Raw genomic sequence first — 18995 nt, 5'->3', positions numbered from 1 at the left:
TGTGAAAAGTTTCTTTAAAAAGTAAACTGCCACCAAATTACTCATAAAATTATACTGTCATACTATTACCTGGATGCATTTACTAATTAATTAATTTTTTTAATACAACTTATTTTTATATTTATCATTTATGAAAACTTAAAATTAATTAGTTAATCTTTAAATATAAACTCAGCCAAACGTAGACATAAACATTGTAGTACGTCGGCTTCACCTGACGTAGACACAAAAACATACAAAATTGTACTTTTTAATGTTAACCGTGTTTCTTTGGCTCTTCCCGAGTACACTTGTCGGAATACACCCAACATCTTAATATTCTCAAGATATCGAGCCACTATTATAGTAATTACTAATTAAAGATAAATTTTAAAACAATGCAAAAAAAAATTGGTGTTAGCTATCCCTAGCCACTTTATGAAGGGCGGCAATTTTTTTATTAGTATTATAGACTAAAAAAACTAGCACAGTGGACACATGTCTAAATATCTGATAGTGATTAATATCACTATAATAAAAAACGCTTCGATGCGAATCTGTTAAATTTCAGAATAATTTCTATATTAGTAATTTTAGAATTTCTGTTTTTAAATTTCACTATAATATTATATTGAAATTTATTAGTATGATTTTAGAATTTTATTTTAATATAGGTTAAAAGTGAGCAGACGATCCGCAACATTTTCAAAAATTAATTTAAAGAAAGTATTTTTTATAAATAAGCGGTATTTCAAATCCTTCCTATACATTGTTTTATTATTTTTCATAAAAATCGAACCAAATAAAAGCTTATTATCTCATATAATTATTCTAATAATAGAATATTATTCTATTAAAATAACAAATTTCATAGCATTTTAAAATGCAGAAAATGAATTTTAAAAATAACATTTTTTTACGGTAGTATGCTTATGAGATATTTTTTTAAATTTCTAAAATTGAGAGGATTTTTCAAAATTTTGGCAACCAAAAGTTTTAAAATAGAGTTCTTTTGACGCATAGATTAACAAAATTAGTCCAGTGAGAACTGAAAATTTCCATGAATAGACATAAAAAAAAACTATCATGATTAAAGTAGCACGTATCGAAGTTAAAATCAATATTAAAAAAATTTTAATATTATAATCGAATAATTAAAAACTTAATTAATTTTTGCCGAATTTTTTTTTTTATCAAAAATATGATGGAGTACAAATTTTTGAAAATTTAATAACCAAAAGCCTTTGTATGAAACAATTAATCCTAAAATGAACCGTTTGTTAAGTATAAGCATAAAAAAAAAATTTCCCATAAAAGTGTAAATTTATTTTTACTGCTAAAATAAATTACTTCGGTGTTACTAGTAATAATTTTTTGTGATAAATTCTCACCAAATGTATCTACCTCATTACCTCTATCATAATATAAGGAAAAAATAGAAAATTATCCCATAAATCGCCTAAAAGATTAAACTTAATTAAGGAAAATAATAAAAAAAACACAGGACTGAAAAATTATAAAATATAAGTATTTAATGATGGCACAAAACTTTAATTTTAATCAATCATCTTATTAAATATTCTGTTAGATAACTAATTAAAATTAACAAACAATATATACTAACAAAGAAGCGTAGAAACAACACTTATGTGCACCTGTAGGTCCTGACGGACGACATACTTGTATGTCNTGTTAGATAACTAATTAAAATTAACAAACAATATATACTAACAAAGAAGCGTAGAAACAACACTTATGTGCACCTGTAGGTCCCGACGGACGACATACTTGTATGTTGGTATATACCGGTACAGTATCCGTCCATTCACACATTTACTCATGCAATGAAATTTATTTGATAACACAATTTTGACCAAATTTTGTAGAACTTAATTTTTTTGTACATATTCAAACATGAATTTAATTATACTAATGGATTAGAAATATACATAAAAATAGAAATATACATACCAAATAATCATTTTATTTAACAATTAAACTATAAATTTTTTAATATCAAATACAGTAATTAATCCTCATCTTTCTCAATTATGTCTTCTAATTCCTCAGATGCTGTTTTATCTTCTGGAAAACTATTTGAACTATTAATAACATTTGATGAATAATATGGATCAATTTTTGAAATTCTCATTTCCATTGAACTTAAAAAGGGTGATTCTCTAAATTGTGGCAAGCGAGTAAAAGTTAAAAACACTTTTAAGAATTGATCAGGTGTTAGATCACCAAACTGGGTGAATATTGTATGTCCAAGAGCAAAAAAATGAGGTCCACATCCAGGTATCCACTGTCTAAAAAGTTAAGGAAAAATTTTTTTTATTAGTTTTAAAGTGACAATAAAAAAGGAAAGTAATAAATCTATTAATTTATAATTAATATTTTATATAATTAATATTAACTTTCAATTACAGTAATGAAAACCTATAACTGTTGAAATAAAATTATTTAGTAAGAGATTGAAGTCTAATTTTAAAAAAAACTAATTTTAAATAAATTGGAAAAATTATTATAATTAATACAAAGTTAATCAATTAACACTAGCCACTCGATTTCTTTTTGTCAACTTTGATTTTAAAATAGATACATATTTTACTAGCTTATAAAATAAAAAATGATATAAATGACTTGGTGAAAACAATTTTCTACCCATTACATATTTTATTTTGGAAGTTATTAATATCTTAAAATATAAACTGAAGGCGAGTTGCAAATACTATAATGTTTATTATTAGACATTTCTAAACCACACTTCTCCTCCCTACCGAATTAACATCTATACTAGCTTTAGTGTACAGTGTAACAGAGTATTGCACTCCATTTTGAATTAGAAACGTTCATTATAACAAGATTGATGTACAACTAAACCAAGCCATGTGATTAATGACTGAAACAGTCAAAATCAAGTACAACTCTACTCCTGCCTATATTCCTATAAACCTCCACTCTACCTACAACAACCTACTGTCTACCTCGTCTGTATCTCATAATATTAAATTTTACTAATTTTGAATTTTGTCTTCTAATATTTTGTTATTATTTTACTTTTATTTAAATTTACATTTATTTTTATTTGTATATTTATGTTTATTATTATTATAGTTATATTATTTAATACTGAAGCTGTTATATGTAATAAAACTAAATATTCTTGATATAGTATATGTCCCTCATATCAAAGACGAAAGAATACTTACATAACATAAATTCATAAATTATTTTACACAATACGATGATGTCTGGTATGTATGTTTAGCAATACATAGTAAATTTATAAAATTAAGTCAACTCTCATGTTGACTTCAGATATTAATTTCATAAGTGTTATAAAAAATATCTTTTATAGATGATATAAAATATTTTTATAGCATTAAAATATTCAAATTGTTGCATGATTAAAATTTATTATCTTACTCTAACAGGGGTATCACAAAGTTTTTACGACTCAAAGTATGATGCTTGACAAAATACCAGTAAGGCTTCAATAAATCTTGAGTTAAACCTTTTTCATCAAAAATATCTCTGCGTCCTACCACTCGAATTAGAGAAATTGATTTTTCATCTGCTTCTTTTAACTGCCAAAAATAACAAGATATTAATTTCAGTAAATTGATAAATTCACATGCATTAAATTTACTTCTTTAAAACGTATTTTTTTATTTGTTGATCTAATTGATTTTGGTGGTAAAAAAGCACTTCTTGGGTAATTTTTTAAAAATTCAATTTCAAAAAAAGTTTGAAACAAAATAGTTTGAGTCTTGTAGTATTTGGCACCTGTTAGTGGTTCACTAGAATATCTCTGAAATGAATACAAAAATAAATTTGAAATATTTCTATTGAAATAATAAATAATCAATTGGTAATTTAATTTTAAATTATGTAATATTAAATAATATTAGGGATGGCATAGAAAACTCGACCTTAAATGAATCTAGTAGACTTTTTTATGTAAATCTGTACTCCAAAGATAAGCTATATATTTTAAAAATAGAGGACTTAAGATAAATACCATTGATGTATAGAAATCTGGTAAACTTTTACACAACAAGCATAAAAATATTTCAAATAAAATTTAAAATGCTTCACCTCACTGTACTAATAAAGTAATACAATATTATTCTACCAGTTATAGGTTAATGTACTAAACAATAAGATTAGAATTTTTTTTTAGCTAATCTTTTTGGCGTTTAATTGAATAAAATTTTGAAATGCCAACCCTGAATAATATACATTATCAATAAAAATTTATTTGATCTTCATTATATTTACCGTAAATAATGATGGTGGTAAAAAAAAATAAAATTCGGGTCTGCCGTAGGTCATTAAGCCAGTTTGAAATGTAAAACTATAAACCATATAATTAAGAAATTTCCTATTTGGCAATCCGGCAATAATTCTAACTGATGGATCTATTTAATAAAAATTAAAATATAATACTTCTTAATTTGCAATTTTATTAAAATATAAAATTGAAAATTTTCAAACAAAATAAGTGTTATATTTTTATTTCACAGTTTTGTTTACCAGTTTCTGAGCTATGAGGCTTCCATAGATGTTTGACAAAATTTATAATTTTCAATGAATCTAATATTAGTTAAACAGTAAGGTTACCATAGCTTCTATAAAAAATTGGATTAGTATGATAAGTAACAACATTTTTACTTCATGAAACTACAAACATGTACTTAAAATATGAAGTGCATATTTAACCCAGTTTAGAAAATCTCTGATAATATTTTTTAAAATTAATTATGGTCTATCTACATAGTTATTATAATTAAAATATAGGGTCTAAATAAATTAAAATATGTTATATTTTTATGTAAGAAATAAAGAGTAATCTAAATTTCTATTGAAATTTTTTAATTTTCGTAGAGAAAAAAATTGTAATTTAAAGAACTCTACAATAATATGCAATTAAATTATTTTATTCGCCCCTTCAGTGATAAAAATCTTTAACTAAAATTTTTATTTTTTTTATCTTATTTATATATAATTTATATGTAAATAAATTTTAATTAATAAAAATTGGTTTATGTGATAGCATACAAAAATGAAAAATTCTGTATGTAAAACAGTGAAATAACAATAGAATTTTGGTCTAATCTCACTGAACATGTTGTAACAGGTTGAATTGTTTAAGCCTCTATTTTTCATTTGATTTACTAAGATTTATTAATTTATTTATTGAGTTAAAAATAGAGATTCTTATTAAAGACAATCATAGTTAAAGATTTTCATCTTCAAAGGGATAAAAATGCTTAACTATAATTGAAAAGAATATATAGCGAACTACACAAAATTTGTTACTATTTTTAGGAATAGGTACTAATGGTTATTTATAAAAATAAATTTATCAAAAAACAATATTTTAAGTATTTACACAATTTCTCATTTATTTGGTTTTGTAAAATATATATTTAAATAAAAATGCTAAAAAAGTTATATTTATTACCTTTATAATTCCATGGCTTTGAATGTGGTAAAATACTAGATAAGAATTTTGAAACCCTATCTCCCTGATCCATTCGATCTTGAAATCCAATTTTCCAAAGTAAAAGTAAATTTCCTTGACTTAAATGAATTCTGCTATGGTACTTGTGTTTTAAGTCCTAAAAATTTATGTTAAGTAAAATTTTATAAAATATTTAATTATGTTTAAAATTTTTAGTTATTTTAACTTAAAGAAAATTAATTATGTATCTAAATTCAATTTAATATCATACATCGATACTTTGGGCCAAGCAATTGCTACAATCATTATTTTTCTTTCGATTTTCATATTACCACACTATACTATATAAGATATTGTTACCATAAATTAAGTGATTACAATATCTTAAATATTATAAAAATAGACATAGCACTTGTGTTCTACAGTATTAATATATCAACACTATAACCAAGAAAATCTATTCATCAAACTTACCTTTAAAAAAAACTAATAAGAAAAATATTCAACAATTTAAAAAAAAATAATTTAGGCCTTTACGATACATTTAAATTAAAATTAACTGAAAAAATTGTGTACAAAATTAAATGGCATAATTATTTTTTTATAATGATAAAAATGGCCCACTTTTTTTATTTATTTAAACAAAATTTAAAGCTAAAAATCTTTTTCCAATAATTTAACCAATAAAAAATATTATAAGAATTTTTTACCATAAAGTGATTTTTAGTTATCAAATTGTTGTAATATTTATACAATATAAATGAATGAATGGTACAGAGGAAAAATGGTTATTGTTCGTTTTTGTAAATTTATCATGAGAGTGAAAATAGTTTTAAACTTTTATCTTTTTAATGATATAACAAAAATAGAATTTAAATATTAGAAAATTAAAATTTTTTTCATAGAATATATTTCATTAGTTGATAGATGCTATTGATAATGAGCTATTGAATCAAACTAAAAAATTTAAATTAAAAAAATGAATTTTCATCATTTTTTACTGTAATCATCATATATGAACCATGTATAATTCAAGTATACTTCATATAAATGAAGCCACCCTATCACTGCATTACAATTGTAATAAAGATATTTTTTTCATTTATTTTTAAGGTTTTTATTCAAATATTTGAAATAAACTCCTTTTTTTTTTCTTGTAGCAATTTAATAAAATTTTGAGTAATCATTTTAATTTCTGATTACACTATTGCTTAAAGCTTTTCCCCAGAAAAAATTCTAGATTTAATACTGGGTAAGAAACAATATTTTATAATTATTATTATAACATTTATTCCATAATGATAAAATACTTACTGTTAAAAATTCTCTGAATATTTCACAATCATTTTCATACAGAATCATATTATAATTTGTATCTTTCATTATGTAATTAGTTAGTAAACAAGGACCAGGATTAGCCTCTATTAATGTAAGTGTTTTTTGTTTATCAGGCTGCTTATCCAGATGTGAGCATATTACTTTAGCCGCATCTCCTAAAGAATTAATAGTAAAGATGTATAATTTATTTATTTAATAAAATTAAACATCTCCTACAAAATACTTGAATACTTTGTTAAAACTAGTTATATTTTAAGTTACATTTTATGTCTAGGTAAAAATTGGAACATTTTCTATGTTAGAAATAGTTAAAAATAGAATTAATTGATTTGAAAAAATTTGCAAGAGAATTATTGAGTAATGTTTTAAAAAGGAAATTTAGAATAACAATATACTAATAAAATTCACATTAATATTGCTAAAATACAAATTATATCTTGATAATCACTAGTGTATCGCACCTCTTATGTTGAAAATATTGATCTATAGTTAATATATAAAACAAAAGATTGACTGTTAGGTTTTTAAATATTAAGTCATATAGCTAATAATGACTTATATCAATATAAATTGAATTTAAGAAACAAATAATATTTTCTCTATATACCCACAATGTTCAATTTTAATAAGAAACTCATGTAAAAAAGTGACTAATAAAATAAACAATCACCAAATTTGTCAAAAAGGTTGTTTAAAAAACTACTTTAGCAAATTTTACATTAAATTCTTCTCAGACTTCACAAATTTTAGCACTGTTATTTCATAGTTTAGCTAGAATTGAATAATTTTCAATTCTAAAATCAAAATATAACATAATAAATCTATTAGAAAAAACATAGAACCTACTGGCTACATCTTGATTATGTACAAACATAGTTTCTGGATACTTGCGTTTTTTGTATAATGATATGTTATATTTTGACTCATCAATTTCTACAGACGAGTATAACCTACGAAATCGTTTTTGACCAACCCATTTCACAATAGAGTTCTTCAATAACCACACTCTATTCTTTATTATGGTCATGATTTTTTAGATATTTAATATTTTTTAAATATCTACATTGTATGAATACTATCTTCTATTTAATTCATCATTGATATTTTTTAAGCACTGTTTGATGAAATTACATGATAATTTCTATAAGAACAAAAACATAAACATTTATTTAAAAAAAATGAATACTGATAATATTTTAAACATGAGCATAAATAACAAGATAAATGTAGTGATAATGGATTAAAATTAATTTTCTTCAATCGATTTGTCGATTTAAACTAGGTGATTTTATTGTCGAATCGATTTATTTTTAGTTAATTTTTTAAAGTTAGATTTTTTTTAAATAAAAATTTTATTCTTTGGCATTTTTTAAGTTTACGATTTTTAAAATTTCAAGAAACGTTCAGTAACGCGAAAAAGGAGAAAGCAGCCTCCTTTTGACCAATATCGACAACCGTATTTGTGTCAAATCGGCGTTATCATTGCGTTCGTTTCGTTTGCCATACGATTTTGTTCAATATTAAACTGTTAATAAAAGTATAAGTTAAAAACTAGCAAAATGTTTTATTATTAATCATGTCATTACATATGTCAAAGGCTTTACCATAGTTATTCAGTAATATATCACTGTATAATTATCTATTAAAATGAAATTTATTATGCAAATGTATATAAATTTATTTTATTTTAAATTTTACCAAGATTCAAAAGCGCTATCTGGTTGATTATTCTATTAACTGTCATAATATTAATGTGTTAATATTTAAAAAAAAATTTTTTAATCAATTCATCTTGACCGATTTTTTCATTTAAATTGATTCACTTTTGAAAATCGCTTATCACTAGATAAATGTATGTTTCGATAACTTGGAGGATAATAAAAGAAAAACCTTCTCTTTTTCAGATAGGAATCATAATTGATAAAACCCTTATCTTAAGTTAATTTTTCAAAACTAGTAACCTAAATAAATAACAATAAAATTGAAATTAAATAAATGAATACGATAGAAAAATGCATACAGTTCTCTATTACAGGTGGTTTGATTTATCATCCTGCATAAAATGAAATTTTAATAATTCGAATAAATTTCTTGTATTAATGCTTTCCATATATAATCAGTGTCCAAAATTAAAGCATCCCCTGACATTTTGTGATTCGACTTAAAGGGGACGCTAGATTGTACTCCAAATAAGGGGGATTCTGTCCATCCTCACTTTAACCACTGCGAGTAACCCAAGTAACCAAAAAGTTTTCTTATACGGAACGCAAAAAAAAGTAAGAAATCCGGTCTAGTCTATGAGTATAAGATCTGTGATCTACCCGTGATTATGCCAGTGTTAAATGCAACGAAGTTTTTTTATTTCTTTTGATATTATAAATTCTATATAAGTAGTCTCGATATTTCTATTTCGACAATTAGTGGACATCAATATGAATTGGCTTTTTTAACAACGTATTTTAAACATATTTTAAATTAAAGCTTATATCCCGGCACCTTATCTTCTCTGTGCAAATAGTCGACTTATTTAAAAAACATGCTATTTTTATGTTAAGAATCTCGATTTTATATTTTATATTAATATAATTTTTTGAAAAAAATATAACCTATAATACATACAAATATTGTTAAATTATTTTATTTTAAATATTATTATAAAAGTTAAATTTACTAATACGTATGGAATAAAATATAATTGTTTTCTAGGAGTGATACGCTTGCATATAGAATAATGTGTAACATCAAGGCACTTTTTTATAAAATCGTTATCTTCAAAATTAATTGACTTGCGATAGCCAATCAATCCAGTGGTGTCGAACAAAATCAATTAGGTTTCATGGTTAGAATGCATTTTGATCATTTATGAAAGTTTTGGTTGAATATTTTAGTACACATTTGACATAATTTATTTTTTGTCTTTTTATTTGTTTCGGATAAATACAAATTTTATATTTACTCAACTATTTAATATATATGCATGTATGAATTTGGCGAAGAGTTTTAATGAAACCACCTCGTGACATACATTTTCAGATCCTCGGACGTAAATCGCAAGAAAAAACCTTTTTAAACTTTTATTGTCCTTGCAAATAATAGATATAACAGATACATTTAGCTACACCCCCTCCTAAAAAGTCAAATAAGACATGAGATTCATGTCTGATGGAGATTCAACCCTTCATTATGAATTTTCTTTTATGGAATCAAATTAAATTAAAAATATTGAGATAGGGTTAATTTTTTTACCCACATCTTATCCCCATAAATTATCTATGCTTATGTGCTAACATCTTCCATTTGCAGAGGACTACTTAAAACATGTTATGCACAGTAATAATTTCTTTTAATTTTACTGATAGCGCTGGTTCAAGGGTAGCAATCGCCTACATCCCCCATAAATACGCCCCTGGTATACACAAGAATTATTAATATTCAAACAATTCAAACAATTCAAATAATTTTATTAATATTATATAATGAACAGCATATAGTTTATCAAATATATAGTTATAGTTACAACATTAATAGGCGATAAATAAATAGAAAGATAATCCAACCAGACACGGTCTATTAATAGCAATAATTTTAGTATATTTGTGCGATAAATTCAAACAACTATTTTTAGCAGATAGAACAAATATTTTATAAACGGCGACAAATCATTGATAATTTTCAATTCGATATTTGAGAAATTTAATACTAACAAAAAAAGGAAAAGCGACAAATTCAAATAAAATTTGTTAAGTTAATAAGCAAACTGGCAACGTATGAAATTCATAAGCTTTAAAAATGATTACAATACGCTGTCCCTTTTAATTATATAAACTTATGTAAGCAACGTTGCCAATTTGTTTATGAACTTATTTCTAACCCGCAGGACATGAAATAACGCAACAGAGTAACTATTATTAAAGATAAAATTTCTTCCATCTTACCATTCGGTCACTGAATTACGTTATCTCATGCAATATATTCATTGTACTATACATTTATGACACTTTAATTTTGTTCATCCGAATATTTGAGTGTCCCTCTTACTACTTACCTCGATAAACTTCAGTATTCATTTTTTCAAATATCTGTCCATCGAATTATATATAATCAATGAATTTGTGTCATTTTGTTGTGTAGTTTACAATTTATTGCTCGAATATATTTATGACTATTTTTATCATTAGATGTTTCACGGTTGCACATTTCCATCTGCCTAAATATACAAATACTAATAAATTCCGAAGTACTGGTCTATTAGTTATTATCTACCAGTCGTTTTTTAATTAGACCATTTTCTATAATATAATGTATGTTGCTAACTAAACAAATAAAATTGGTACTCTAATAATGGATAAAGGAAAGGCATAAAAAGTATTTAACATAGCCTAACCACCAGTGCAATAGAATCAAACTCTAACTTATGGACTAAAGAATGACAAATTATCCAATGAGCAAAGTAGAAAGTTTTCACATTTTAAGAAAACTTAAATAATAGCTACAATGCTAATTTTTCATTATTATACTAATTTTTCAATCAATATATTCTATTATTATACGTCCTACCTAAAATCATACTAATGTAGTTAACTTAGTGAGAATTTTTGTTGGTAATAAATAAAAATCTACAAATATAATATTTACATTTAATTAATTTATAAAAATACTTTAAATTATAAAAAAAAATGTTTTTATTATAAATAATAAAAGCACTTATCAAAAATTATTATAACACTAAAGTATGTTCATTATAAACTACAATTGATTATAAATTCATAATGCATAGCAAAATTTAATATAAACATTTTAGTCTAGTTAGTTAATTCATTTTAGCATAAAAATTTAATTTACACAATATAATACAATTAAAAATTATAAATTTCTCAGTTCAGTAATAAGTTATTAATAACATCTATGTATAAATAAAAGAATACCTGTTTTGGGAGTCACTCAACCTGTATACCATACTGCCATCTAGATCAGCTGACTCTTTTGTCGGCATACTGGACATAAAATCTTGACAAAACTGGTACACTAAAAATTATTATTTAATTATTTTGAACTATGAACACTTAATCAATTTTTCATTAATAATAATAAGTTTTTTTGGAATTATAAATATAAATTTATAAAAGTGTTAAAGCCATAACTATTGCAACAATAGTTTTACTTAAAAAAAATCAACTATTAATACATTCCTTATTATTATGTAACTTATATAAGAACATATAATTAATAATTTATTTTTGAGCACATAATTTTTATGCAACATATTTGAGACTCAAATTTCCAAAAATTTAAAAAGCCATGATTAAAATAGTATGACATTTATCAAATGAACATAATTACAAAGACTTGTTGAGTCATTTTCTGCAACTAAATATGTATCTAAACTGCTAGCTAGTTTCCAGCAAGAATCCACATATTCTTGTTCAATTTTTTCCATTAATTCAGTATCAATGTAATCTGCTGATGAACTTTTCTTCCACAAAATAGTAAATTGTTCACATGCATTCCATAACTAATGTATAATCATTAAAATATAAAAATAAATAATAGCTCTTAGAAGGTTTGTAATATTTATGATCACATATGTAAAAATACATGTATATACATAAATGAGACTTAATTTTTTTAAATAATAATTCCTACTTTTTTGTATTAAATTAATAAGTTTTTAAAAAAATATTATAAATAAAAATAAACAATGTCTATTTTTTAATGTAAATATTATACATATTGAATATATTTTAATCTTACTAATGATAATGATTGAAAAGATAATTTTTCCATCAAACCTTCTAACATGCACATTTTAATAGCCAATGAAATGTGTGTTTCTAGAACTATAAAACAAAATAAAATTTAGTTGGTAGATGTTTAAAAAAAAATCCCTTATTACGAAAGTTACCAATACTTTTTAATTATTATTCTCAAAATATTTTTATCTAATATTAATCTTTAATTTCAAGTTATAATATATCATTGAAAACCATAAATATTTTAAGTTCATTAACAATAATAAAGTAAAAATATCGGGTAAGTTTAACTTTTAAAAAAATAATTGTCTACTTATCAAAATATAAATATTATTGGTTTATGCAAATTTTTATAATATATAAGTTTAACAAATGAAAGATCTAAATGTTGAGATACTATAAATAACATAGAACTTACCCATTTCAAAACCTTCTAAACCATTCTTAACTTTTTCAAAATTATCAAATAATTTTGATCCCAAATATTTAGAAGCAACACTAAAGAAATAAGTTTGCAATTTATAAGTAGTAGATAGAATCCATAATCTTATAAAATACAAACGTCTAACATCCAATGAATAATTATATTTTTTTAAGTCTAAAAAATATTTTTTCATTAACTATTATGAGTTTTTGCATTATAATTTAATTAAATACAAATATATGAATAAAAAATTACCTTTAGTTTGTAATTGAGAAATCATTTCTACTGCTTGTTTCACTGTGATAAGCAAACGAAATATTTTGTTGTAACTATTTATAACACCATTAGTTAAAATCAAACTTAGAGGAAACTTAACCTTAATTTATAAATTAACAAATTTAAATTTAGTTTCGTTATACTTTGTAAATATTTAAACATCAACATACATCATAAGTAATGGTAAGGCGTTCTAATTCATCAGCGAAATTGTCACTTGTTATAATACCTTCTCTAAACAAACTATGTTTTTCATTTTTATAATTTAACGATAAGTTGCAAGAATGGTCACTTATAGATAACATTGAGCTGTGATCTTCACTAATTAGTGAATAAAAACAATTGTTTAAAAATAAATTTTGTTCAATCTAAAAATAAATTTTTGCACAATTATATCATAATTTATTAATAACCTAGGAAAAAATTATAATTCAAAGGATTCTATATAAAATAATTAATTATTTTTATCATCAAATATTTATTTTACAATATCAAAGGATTGTCAATCTGTCTAAAGTCATTTTATTTTTAACTGTATGATAAATAATAAAAAAAATATGAGTAAAGTAATGGTAACAATTAACTCAAGTTAAATATGAATACCAATAAGTAATAAAATTAAAAAATTTAACTAGTTTATTTAAAGCCAAAAAATAATTAATTTTCATTATTTTTAACTTTTTAAGTTTGAGTATCGTCAAAGATTGATATTTATTATTCTAATTTCCTATTTTATAACATTAGTAAAACTATAGGAGCTAAAATTATTCCTGCCTTCTACCAGAGAAATCCAAGGAATTATATTTAGTTATAAAAATATATTATTTAGAGTAAATTTTTTATCATTATCTAAAGAGTACATATAAGAACACACATAACATCTTAATTTAACTATTTGAGAATCAGAGAACAGGTGAGCAGCATTGGCAAAATTTATTTTTATGACATAATAGTAACATAATTATATGATAATTAATATATTATATCAATATTATGTATATTTTATGCCAATCTATGTTAATATAATAGTTTTTAATCAAGAAAAAAAATTATAGATTGTAGTATTTATTGAATTATTTTCATTTATAACCATAAATGAGTCAAAAAATTCTATCACATTATTAATTTTAACTTGATGGTTATAATTGAGTGAAAAAAATTAAGATATTTAAATAACAAATTAAAATAGTTAAGTTATAAAATTAATTTAAGAAATAATAATTAAATAAGCTTAAACATTAAATAATAAACCTTTGAATTAAAGTAATTTAAAGGTTAAACTTTTTTTAAATCTTTCTTTTGATTTTTGAGTAACACCATATAGGATTATTATATGACACATTTAATTTCTGAGGTAATAGTCATACATTACTTAAGGTTGTTACTTAAAATCATTAAAACAATGATTTTTACAAATAAAATAGATATTAATTTATTCTATAAAAAATTGAGATAAAAGTTGATATTTTCAGTTTTAAAAAGATACAATTAGTTTAAGTAAAAATTTCATGAAAAATATAATAATAAAAGTGACGTACTAACTTATATTAGATCACTCACAAGGCAACAATTGATGAATTATAAAAAGTTTTGTTACCAAATATTTTAATTTTTTATAATTTATATATTGTAATATTTTATTAAAAACCAATATTTTTTTAAATTTTTGTAATAGATAGTACTCTTATATAAAAACATATTCCAAAATCAAAATTATTTTAGAATATAAAATAATATTTAAGTGTTAACTTAATTAATTTACTTTATATTCCAAAGTTCTATCAATTGTGACAGTTTTTGTTACTTCTTCCAAGAAAATAATGTTGTATAGTGTTTTTAAATGATTGATACATTTATTTTTTTTAAGTATAATATTCCTTACTACTATACCAATACTGTCCAAAGCTTTTTGTACAATGAACACAAGAATATCAACTATTTCAAAACTTGATGGTTTTGTTAAATTTGATGTACAGTTACTGGAAAATCTATTTAATCAGATACAAACTTTATTAAAATTTATAATATTTTTTTCACTATGTCTTAGTAAATTTAATTAAACATAAGCATTAAAAATATATCATGTCACGGGTATTAGGTGTAAGCTATTATGATAGAATATGTTAATAGTGAATTTCAATTTTAGTCTAAACAAAATGATTATTTATAACTATTGATATATATTTTAGCAGTTGATCAATCAAAATTTTCATATTTTAACATACAAATAAAATTTTTTTTTATTAAAACTTCTTCAATACTTAAATTTACCAAAAAGCTATATTCAACAAATCAATTAATGTTTAGGGTAATAAATTTAATTAATTTTTAAAAATTTTTTTAATTAATTCTTAAATTTACTGCATATTCACATAAGATTTTCAATCTAAATTTCCACAAAATAAAAAAAAAATTGAATATATATACCTATAGTCAATACAATATGTTGCAAGCATTGGTATTTGACTCCAGTTTAATGGGTTATATGGTTTAAATATAGTTATATAATCATCCCAATCATTTAATATATTTTTCAATTCTGTTATAAAGTTATGAAACAATTCTCCTAAATATAGAATTATATAATAATACAAGTCTCTCAATCAAAAATTAAAGTAAATATTTTAAACATACCTCGGGGGACTTCAGTAAATGTCTCAACATTGTTACTTAATTCTGAAGCTACAAAAACTTTCCAATCACAACTTTTTAAAAAATTCAATAAAACATTAAAAATTGGAGGTGTAACAATACCACAATTAACAAGATAATCATTTACATCTCTCAAGTATAAATTAAATTCAGTGCAACTGTCACCCTCATAATTTAAAATTAAAAACTCATTATGTTCATCAACAAGCTGACCAGCATGAATCCACAGTTCAGTCATATGCATGTATGGTTCCAATGTATACAAAAATAAAGTCATTACAGCAATTTTTTCAAAATCTATGAAAGACGTTTGAATAGACCAAAATAAAACCGATATTATCCTTAAAACAGATTAATGGTATTTGTAAATATTTTATTTGTAAAATATTTAATTTTTTTTTAAAATAGTGACTCATTAGAATCATGGGCGATAAAAATGAATTAATTCGTTAATTTTACACTATTGAAGAAAAAAAATTTTAAGCATTTAACTAATTGAACGATCTTGAAGCCTTATGTTTATGAGGATCTTTCTTAGACTTTTCTGATTTAATATATCATTCAAAATATTTTTGAACAATAAAATTCACCTTTCCAAAAAAAAATTAAATCCAAAAACTTTTTACATAGCATGTTATTTCTACCCAGGATTTAATTATTAACAATATAAAAAATAATTTATACCTAGTTGAAATTTTCCAATTATCAATTTCTTTCCAATTTAAACCTAATGCTTCTGTGTGTAAAATGTAGACAAACAAAATAACTTGAAAATGCAAATGCATTTCTTCTTCAAACGATATAAGAGTATAATTAATATAGGCTAAAACATAAATGTTATTAATATATATTGAATAAAAAAGTTATTATTTTAAAATTAATTCATAATATTCATACTCGAATTTTTGATATTGTTTTCAATAAAACTAATTTTTTCAACAATGGGTGTTAAAATTTTTTCAAGGCCATTTGAATAAGCTCTTAGTGTATTTGAAACTTTAGCTGAACATTTTATAAAATGTGTAAAATTAATAAGCTCACTTAGTTTATTAATATATGGAAAAATAGTAGATAGCCAACAATCAAATACTTCCTAGAAAATAAATTTAATTTCAAGAAGCAATAGGAAAAACATATTTTTTTTATATTTTACTAAATACAATATTAATTAAATAAATTTTTAATTAAAGTAATTATAAGCTTACTGGTGAAACTGTTGATAATATATTCACATATCCAAAATTTTGATTTTGTTCTGCCAAATTATATTGAAAAATATTAGATGGAACTAAATGGTGGTTCAAGCAATCAAGTATGACTTTGCTATCACAAATTATTTTAAATGTCATATTAGGAGAAAAACTAAAATTTAATAAATAAATAAATATATCAATCCTAAACCTTATTTTAAAAAATATAAACATGTACCGTTTAATAGCAAAGTGTGAAGTATATTTACCACCTTGTACTAAGATTCCTGAATTACTTTTTGACCACACAGATTCAGATGCAATGTTTCTTAATATTTTAACTGCCTTATTTTCATTTATATACAATAACTTTAAATATTCATTTCTATTATCTTCTAATAATTTATTTTTATTAATACTCAAATTATCTATAAATGATATACTACGAGATAAATCTACACTTGGAGACAAAAAATCATTTTCGTCTTCATAATCAGATTCTTCTGATTCAACATAATCCTATTTTAGAAAATTAGTATTAAAAAAATAATTTTTTTTTACTATATTTTACATACTTTATTATTATTAAGACTAATTAATTCTTTAATAATATTAGATTTAAATGTTTCTCCTAGAATTGCTGATTCACCTTCAAGTTGAATCCGTACACTATCTAAATTAGTATTACGTAATGCATTTCTAAATCCACAAGGATTTTTCGCCATTTGAATAATTAAACTAATTATGGCCCATTTGACAGAACAAGTTGATTCCTAAAGTAAATTTAATTTAATAATATTCAATTTTTTTAACTAAAAAGTTGAGAATAGTAAGAATAACAATAAGCAAAATTAGGCAACAAAACAAACTAATTTGATTAATTGGCAATATTTTGTTTTGATACAACATATAATATTGGAATTTTAGATTACGTTTGAGTAGTTATTAATATCTGAATGGTCAATAAACCAAAAAATACGCATTTGAAATTCTTTAGCTTCTAAAGGAAATCCATGGGTGATATATTTTTCTATAATACCATTTATCAATACATCAATATCTTTTTTTTTAGGATATTCATAATGATTATCATGCAGAGTATTAAGTATATTAATATACATCTTGTAAACATCTTGAAAATCCTAAAATAATATCACATTATTAGTTGCTACACACCTGTTTTTATTTTATAATGAAGATGTTGCATTAGTCAATTAAAATATCTATGAATTATAATAGATTGTATAGTACTATATAAAAAAAATTGTGTTTAAAATTAAACCACTTTGTTCTATCTTCAATAAATAATATATACCTAACTAATTTTACCTCTAATCCAGTCATCATTTTTATAAGTTCAAAAATGTTTGCTAATGATTTAGAAGATAAACTAATAATTGACGAATGATTAGTTTCCATTTTAACAGAAAGTATTTTTAAAAAGGCAGAAAGAATTAATACTATAGTTATTGGATCATATTTTCCAATTATTTTTAATTTAACTTCAAATCAAATTGTTATAATGAAATAAAAAAATATCTCTGAAACATTTATTAAAATTATTATTATTACTTATAATTAAAATATTATTTTTAACAGAAAACACAATAAGAATAATAGTAATAAATCTTGATAAATACAGTATAATAAAATACTCTGTAATTAGAACCTAGTTTTGGCGGTAAAGTACATGATAATATTACAGATAATAATAATAATGATAAAAAACCAACTGTTGTTACTAGTTTCATTCTGTTTATTACTCAAGATTTTACAGTAAATTTCGTTTAATTTCTGTTTAATATATTTTAAGTTTAATTAATTAATTAAATTTAAACATTTAAATGTAATTTAAATTTGTTAAAAAAATAATTAGCATTAATAAATAATACTGAAAGAAAATTTACAATTAATTC

At 22.6% G+C, this 18995-nt stretch overlaps 2 protein-coding genes across 5 annotated transcripts; both read right to left on the bottom strand.

The window, feature by feature from the left end:
• Nucleotides 1-1943: 1943 nt before the first annotated feature.
• LOC126904158 (dimethyladenosine transferase 2, mitochondrial) lies at nucleotides 1944-7814 on the bottom strand. Its single transcript, XM_050682917.1, has 7 exons — nucleotides 7634-7814; nucleotides 6764-6942; nucleotides 5450-5606; nucleotides 4264-4403; nucleotides 3632-3793; nucleotides 3409-3569; nucleotides 1944-2288 (listed from the first exon to the last, which is right to left on the bottom strand). The coding sequence occupies exons 1-7, from the start codon at nucleotides 7812-7814 to the stop codon at nucleotides 2009-2011; spliced, it is 1260 nt and encodes a 419-aa protein (XP_050538874.1). The 3' UTR covers nucleotides 1944-2008.
• On the bottom strand, nucleotides 7792-18597 carry LOC126904157 (uncharacterized). Of its 4 annotated transcripts, XR_007703675.1 has the most exons (18): nucleotides 18400-18597; nucleotides 18012-18221; nucleotides 17655-17852; nucleotides 17318-17598; nucleotides 17095-17251; nucleotides 16787-16982; nucleotides 16574-16712; nucleotides 15872-16230; nucleotides 15665-15803; nucleotides 15000-15225; nucleotides 13408-13605; nucleotides 13217-13337; nucleotides 12956-13135; nucleotides 12539-12624; nucleotides 12128-12299; nucleotides 11713-11812; nucleotides 10833-10994; nucleotides 7792-7928 (listed from the first exon to the last, which is right to left on the bottom strand). XR_007703675.1 is itself a non-coding variant. In XM_050682914.1 (17 exons), the coding sequence occupies exons 1-17, from the start codon at nucleotides 18496-18498 to the stop codon at nucleotides 10889-10891; spliced, it is 2958 nt and encodes a 985-aa protein (XP_050538871.1). In that variant the 5' UTR covers nucleotides 18499-18596; the 3' UTR covers nucleotides 10842-10888. The 4 variants fall into 4 exon arrangements, 3 of the variants coding, with proteins under 3 accessions (XP_050538871.1, XP_050538873.1, XP_050538872.1); XM_050682914.1 differs by lacking the exon at nucleotides 7792-7928 and having other exon boundaries at nucleotides 10842-10994; nucleotides 18409-18596; XM_050682916.1 differs by lacking the exon at nucleotides 7792-7928 and having other exon boundaries at nucleotides 10843-10994; nucleotides 18395-18510.
• Nucleotides 18598-18995: the final 398 nt, after the last annotated feature.

The sequence above is a fragment of the Daktulosphaira vitifoliae genome, unplaced genomic scaffold, assembly GCF_025091365.1.
Source record: "Daktulosphaira vitifoliae isolate Bord-2020 unplaced genomic scaffold, ASM2509136v1 Scaffold_4, whole genome shotgun sequence".
Taxonomy (NCBI): Eukaryota; Metazoa; Arthropoda; class Insecta; order Hemiptera; family Phylloxeridae; genus Daktulosphaira; species Daktulosphaira vitifoliae.
Note: the sequence above shows the minus strand (reverse complement) of the source record. Positions and strands in the feature narration are given on the sequence as shown.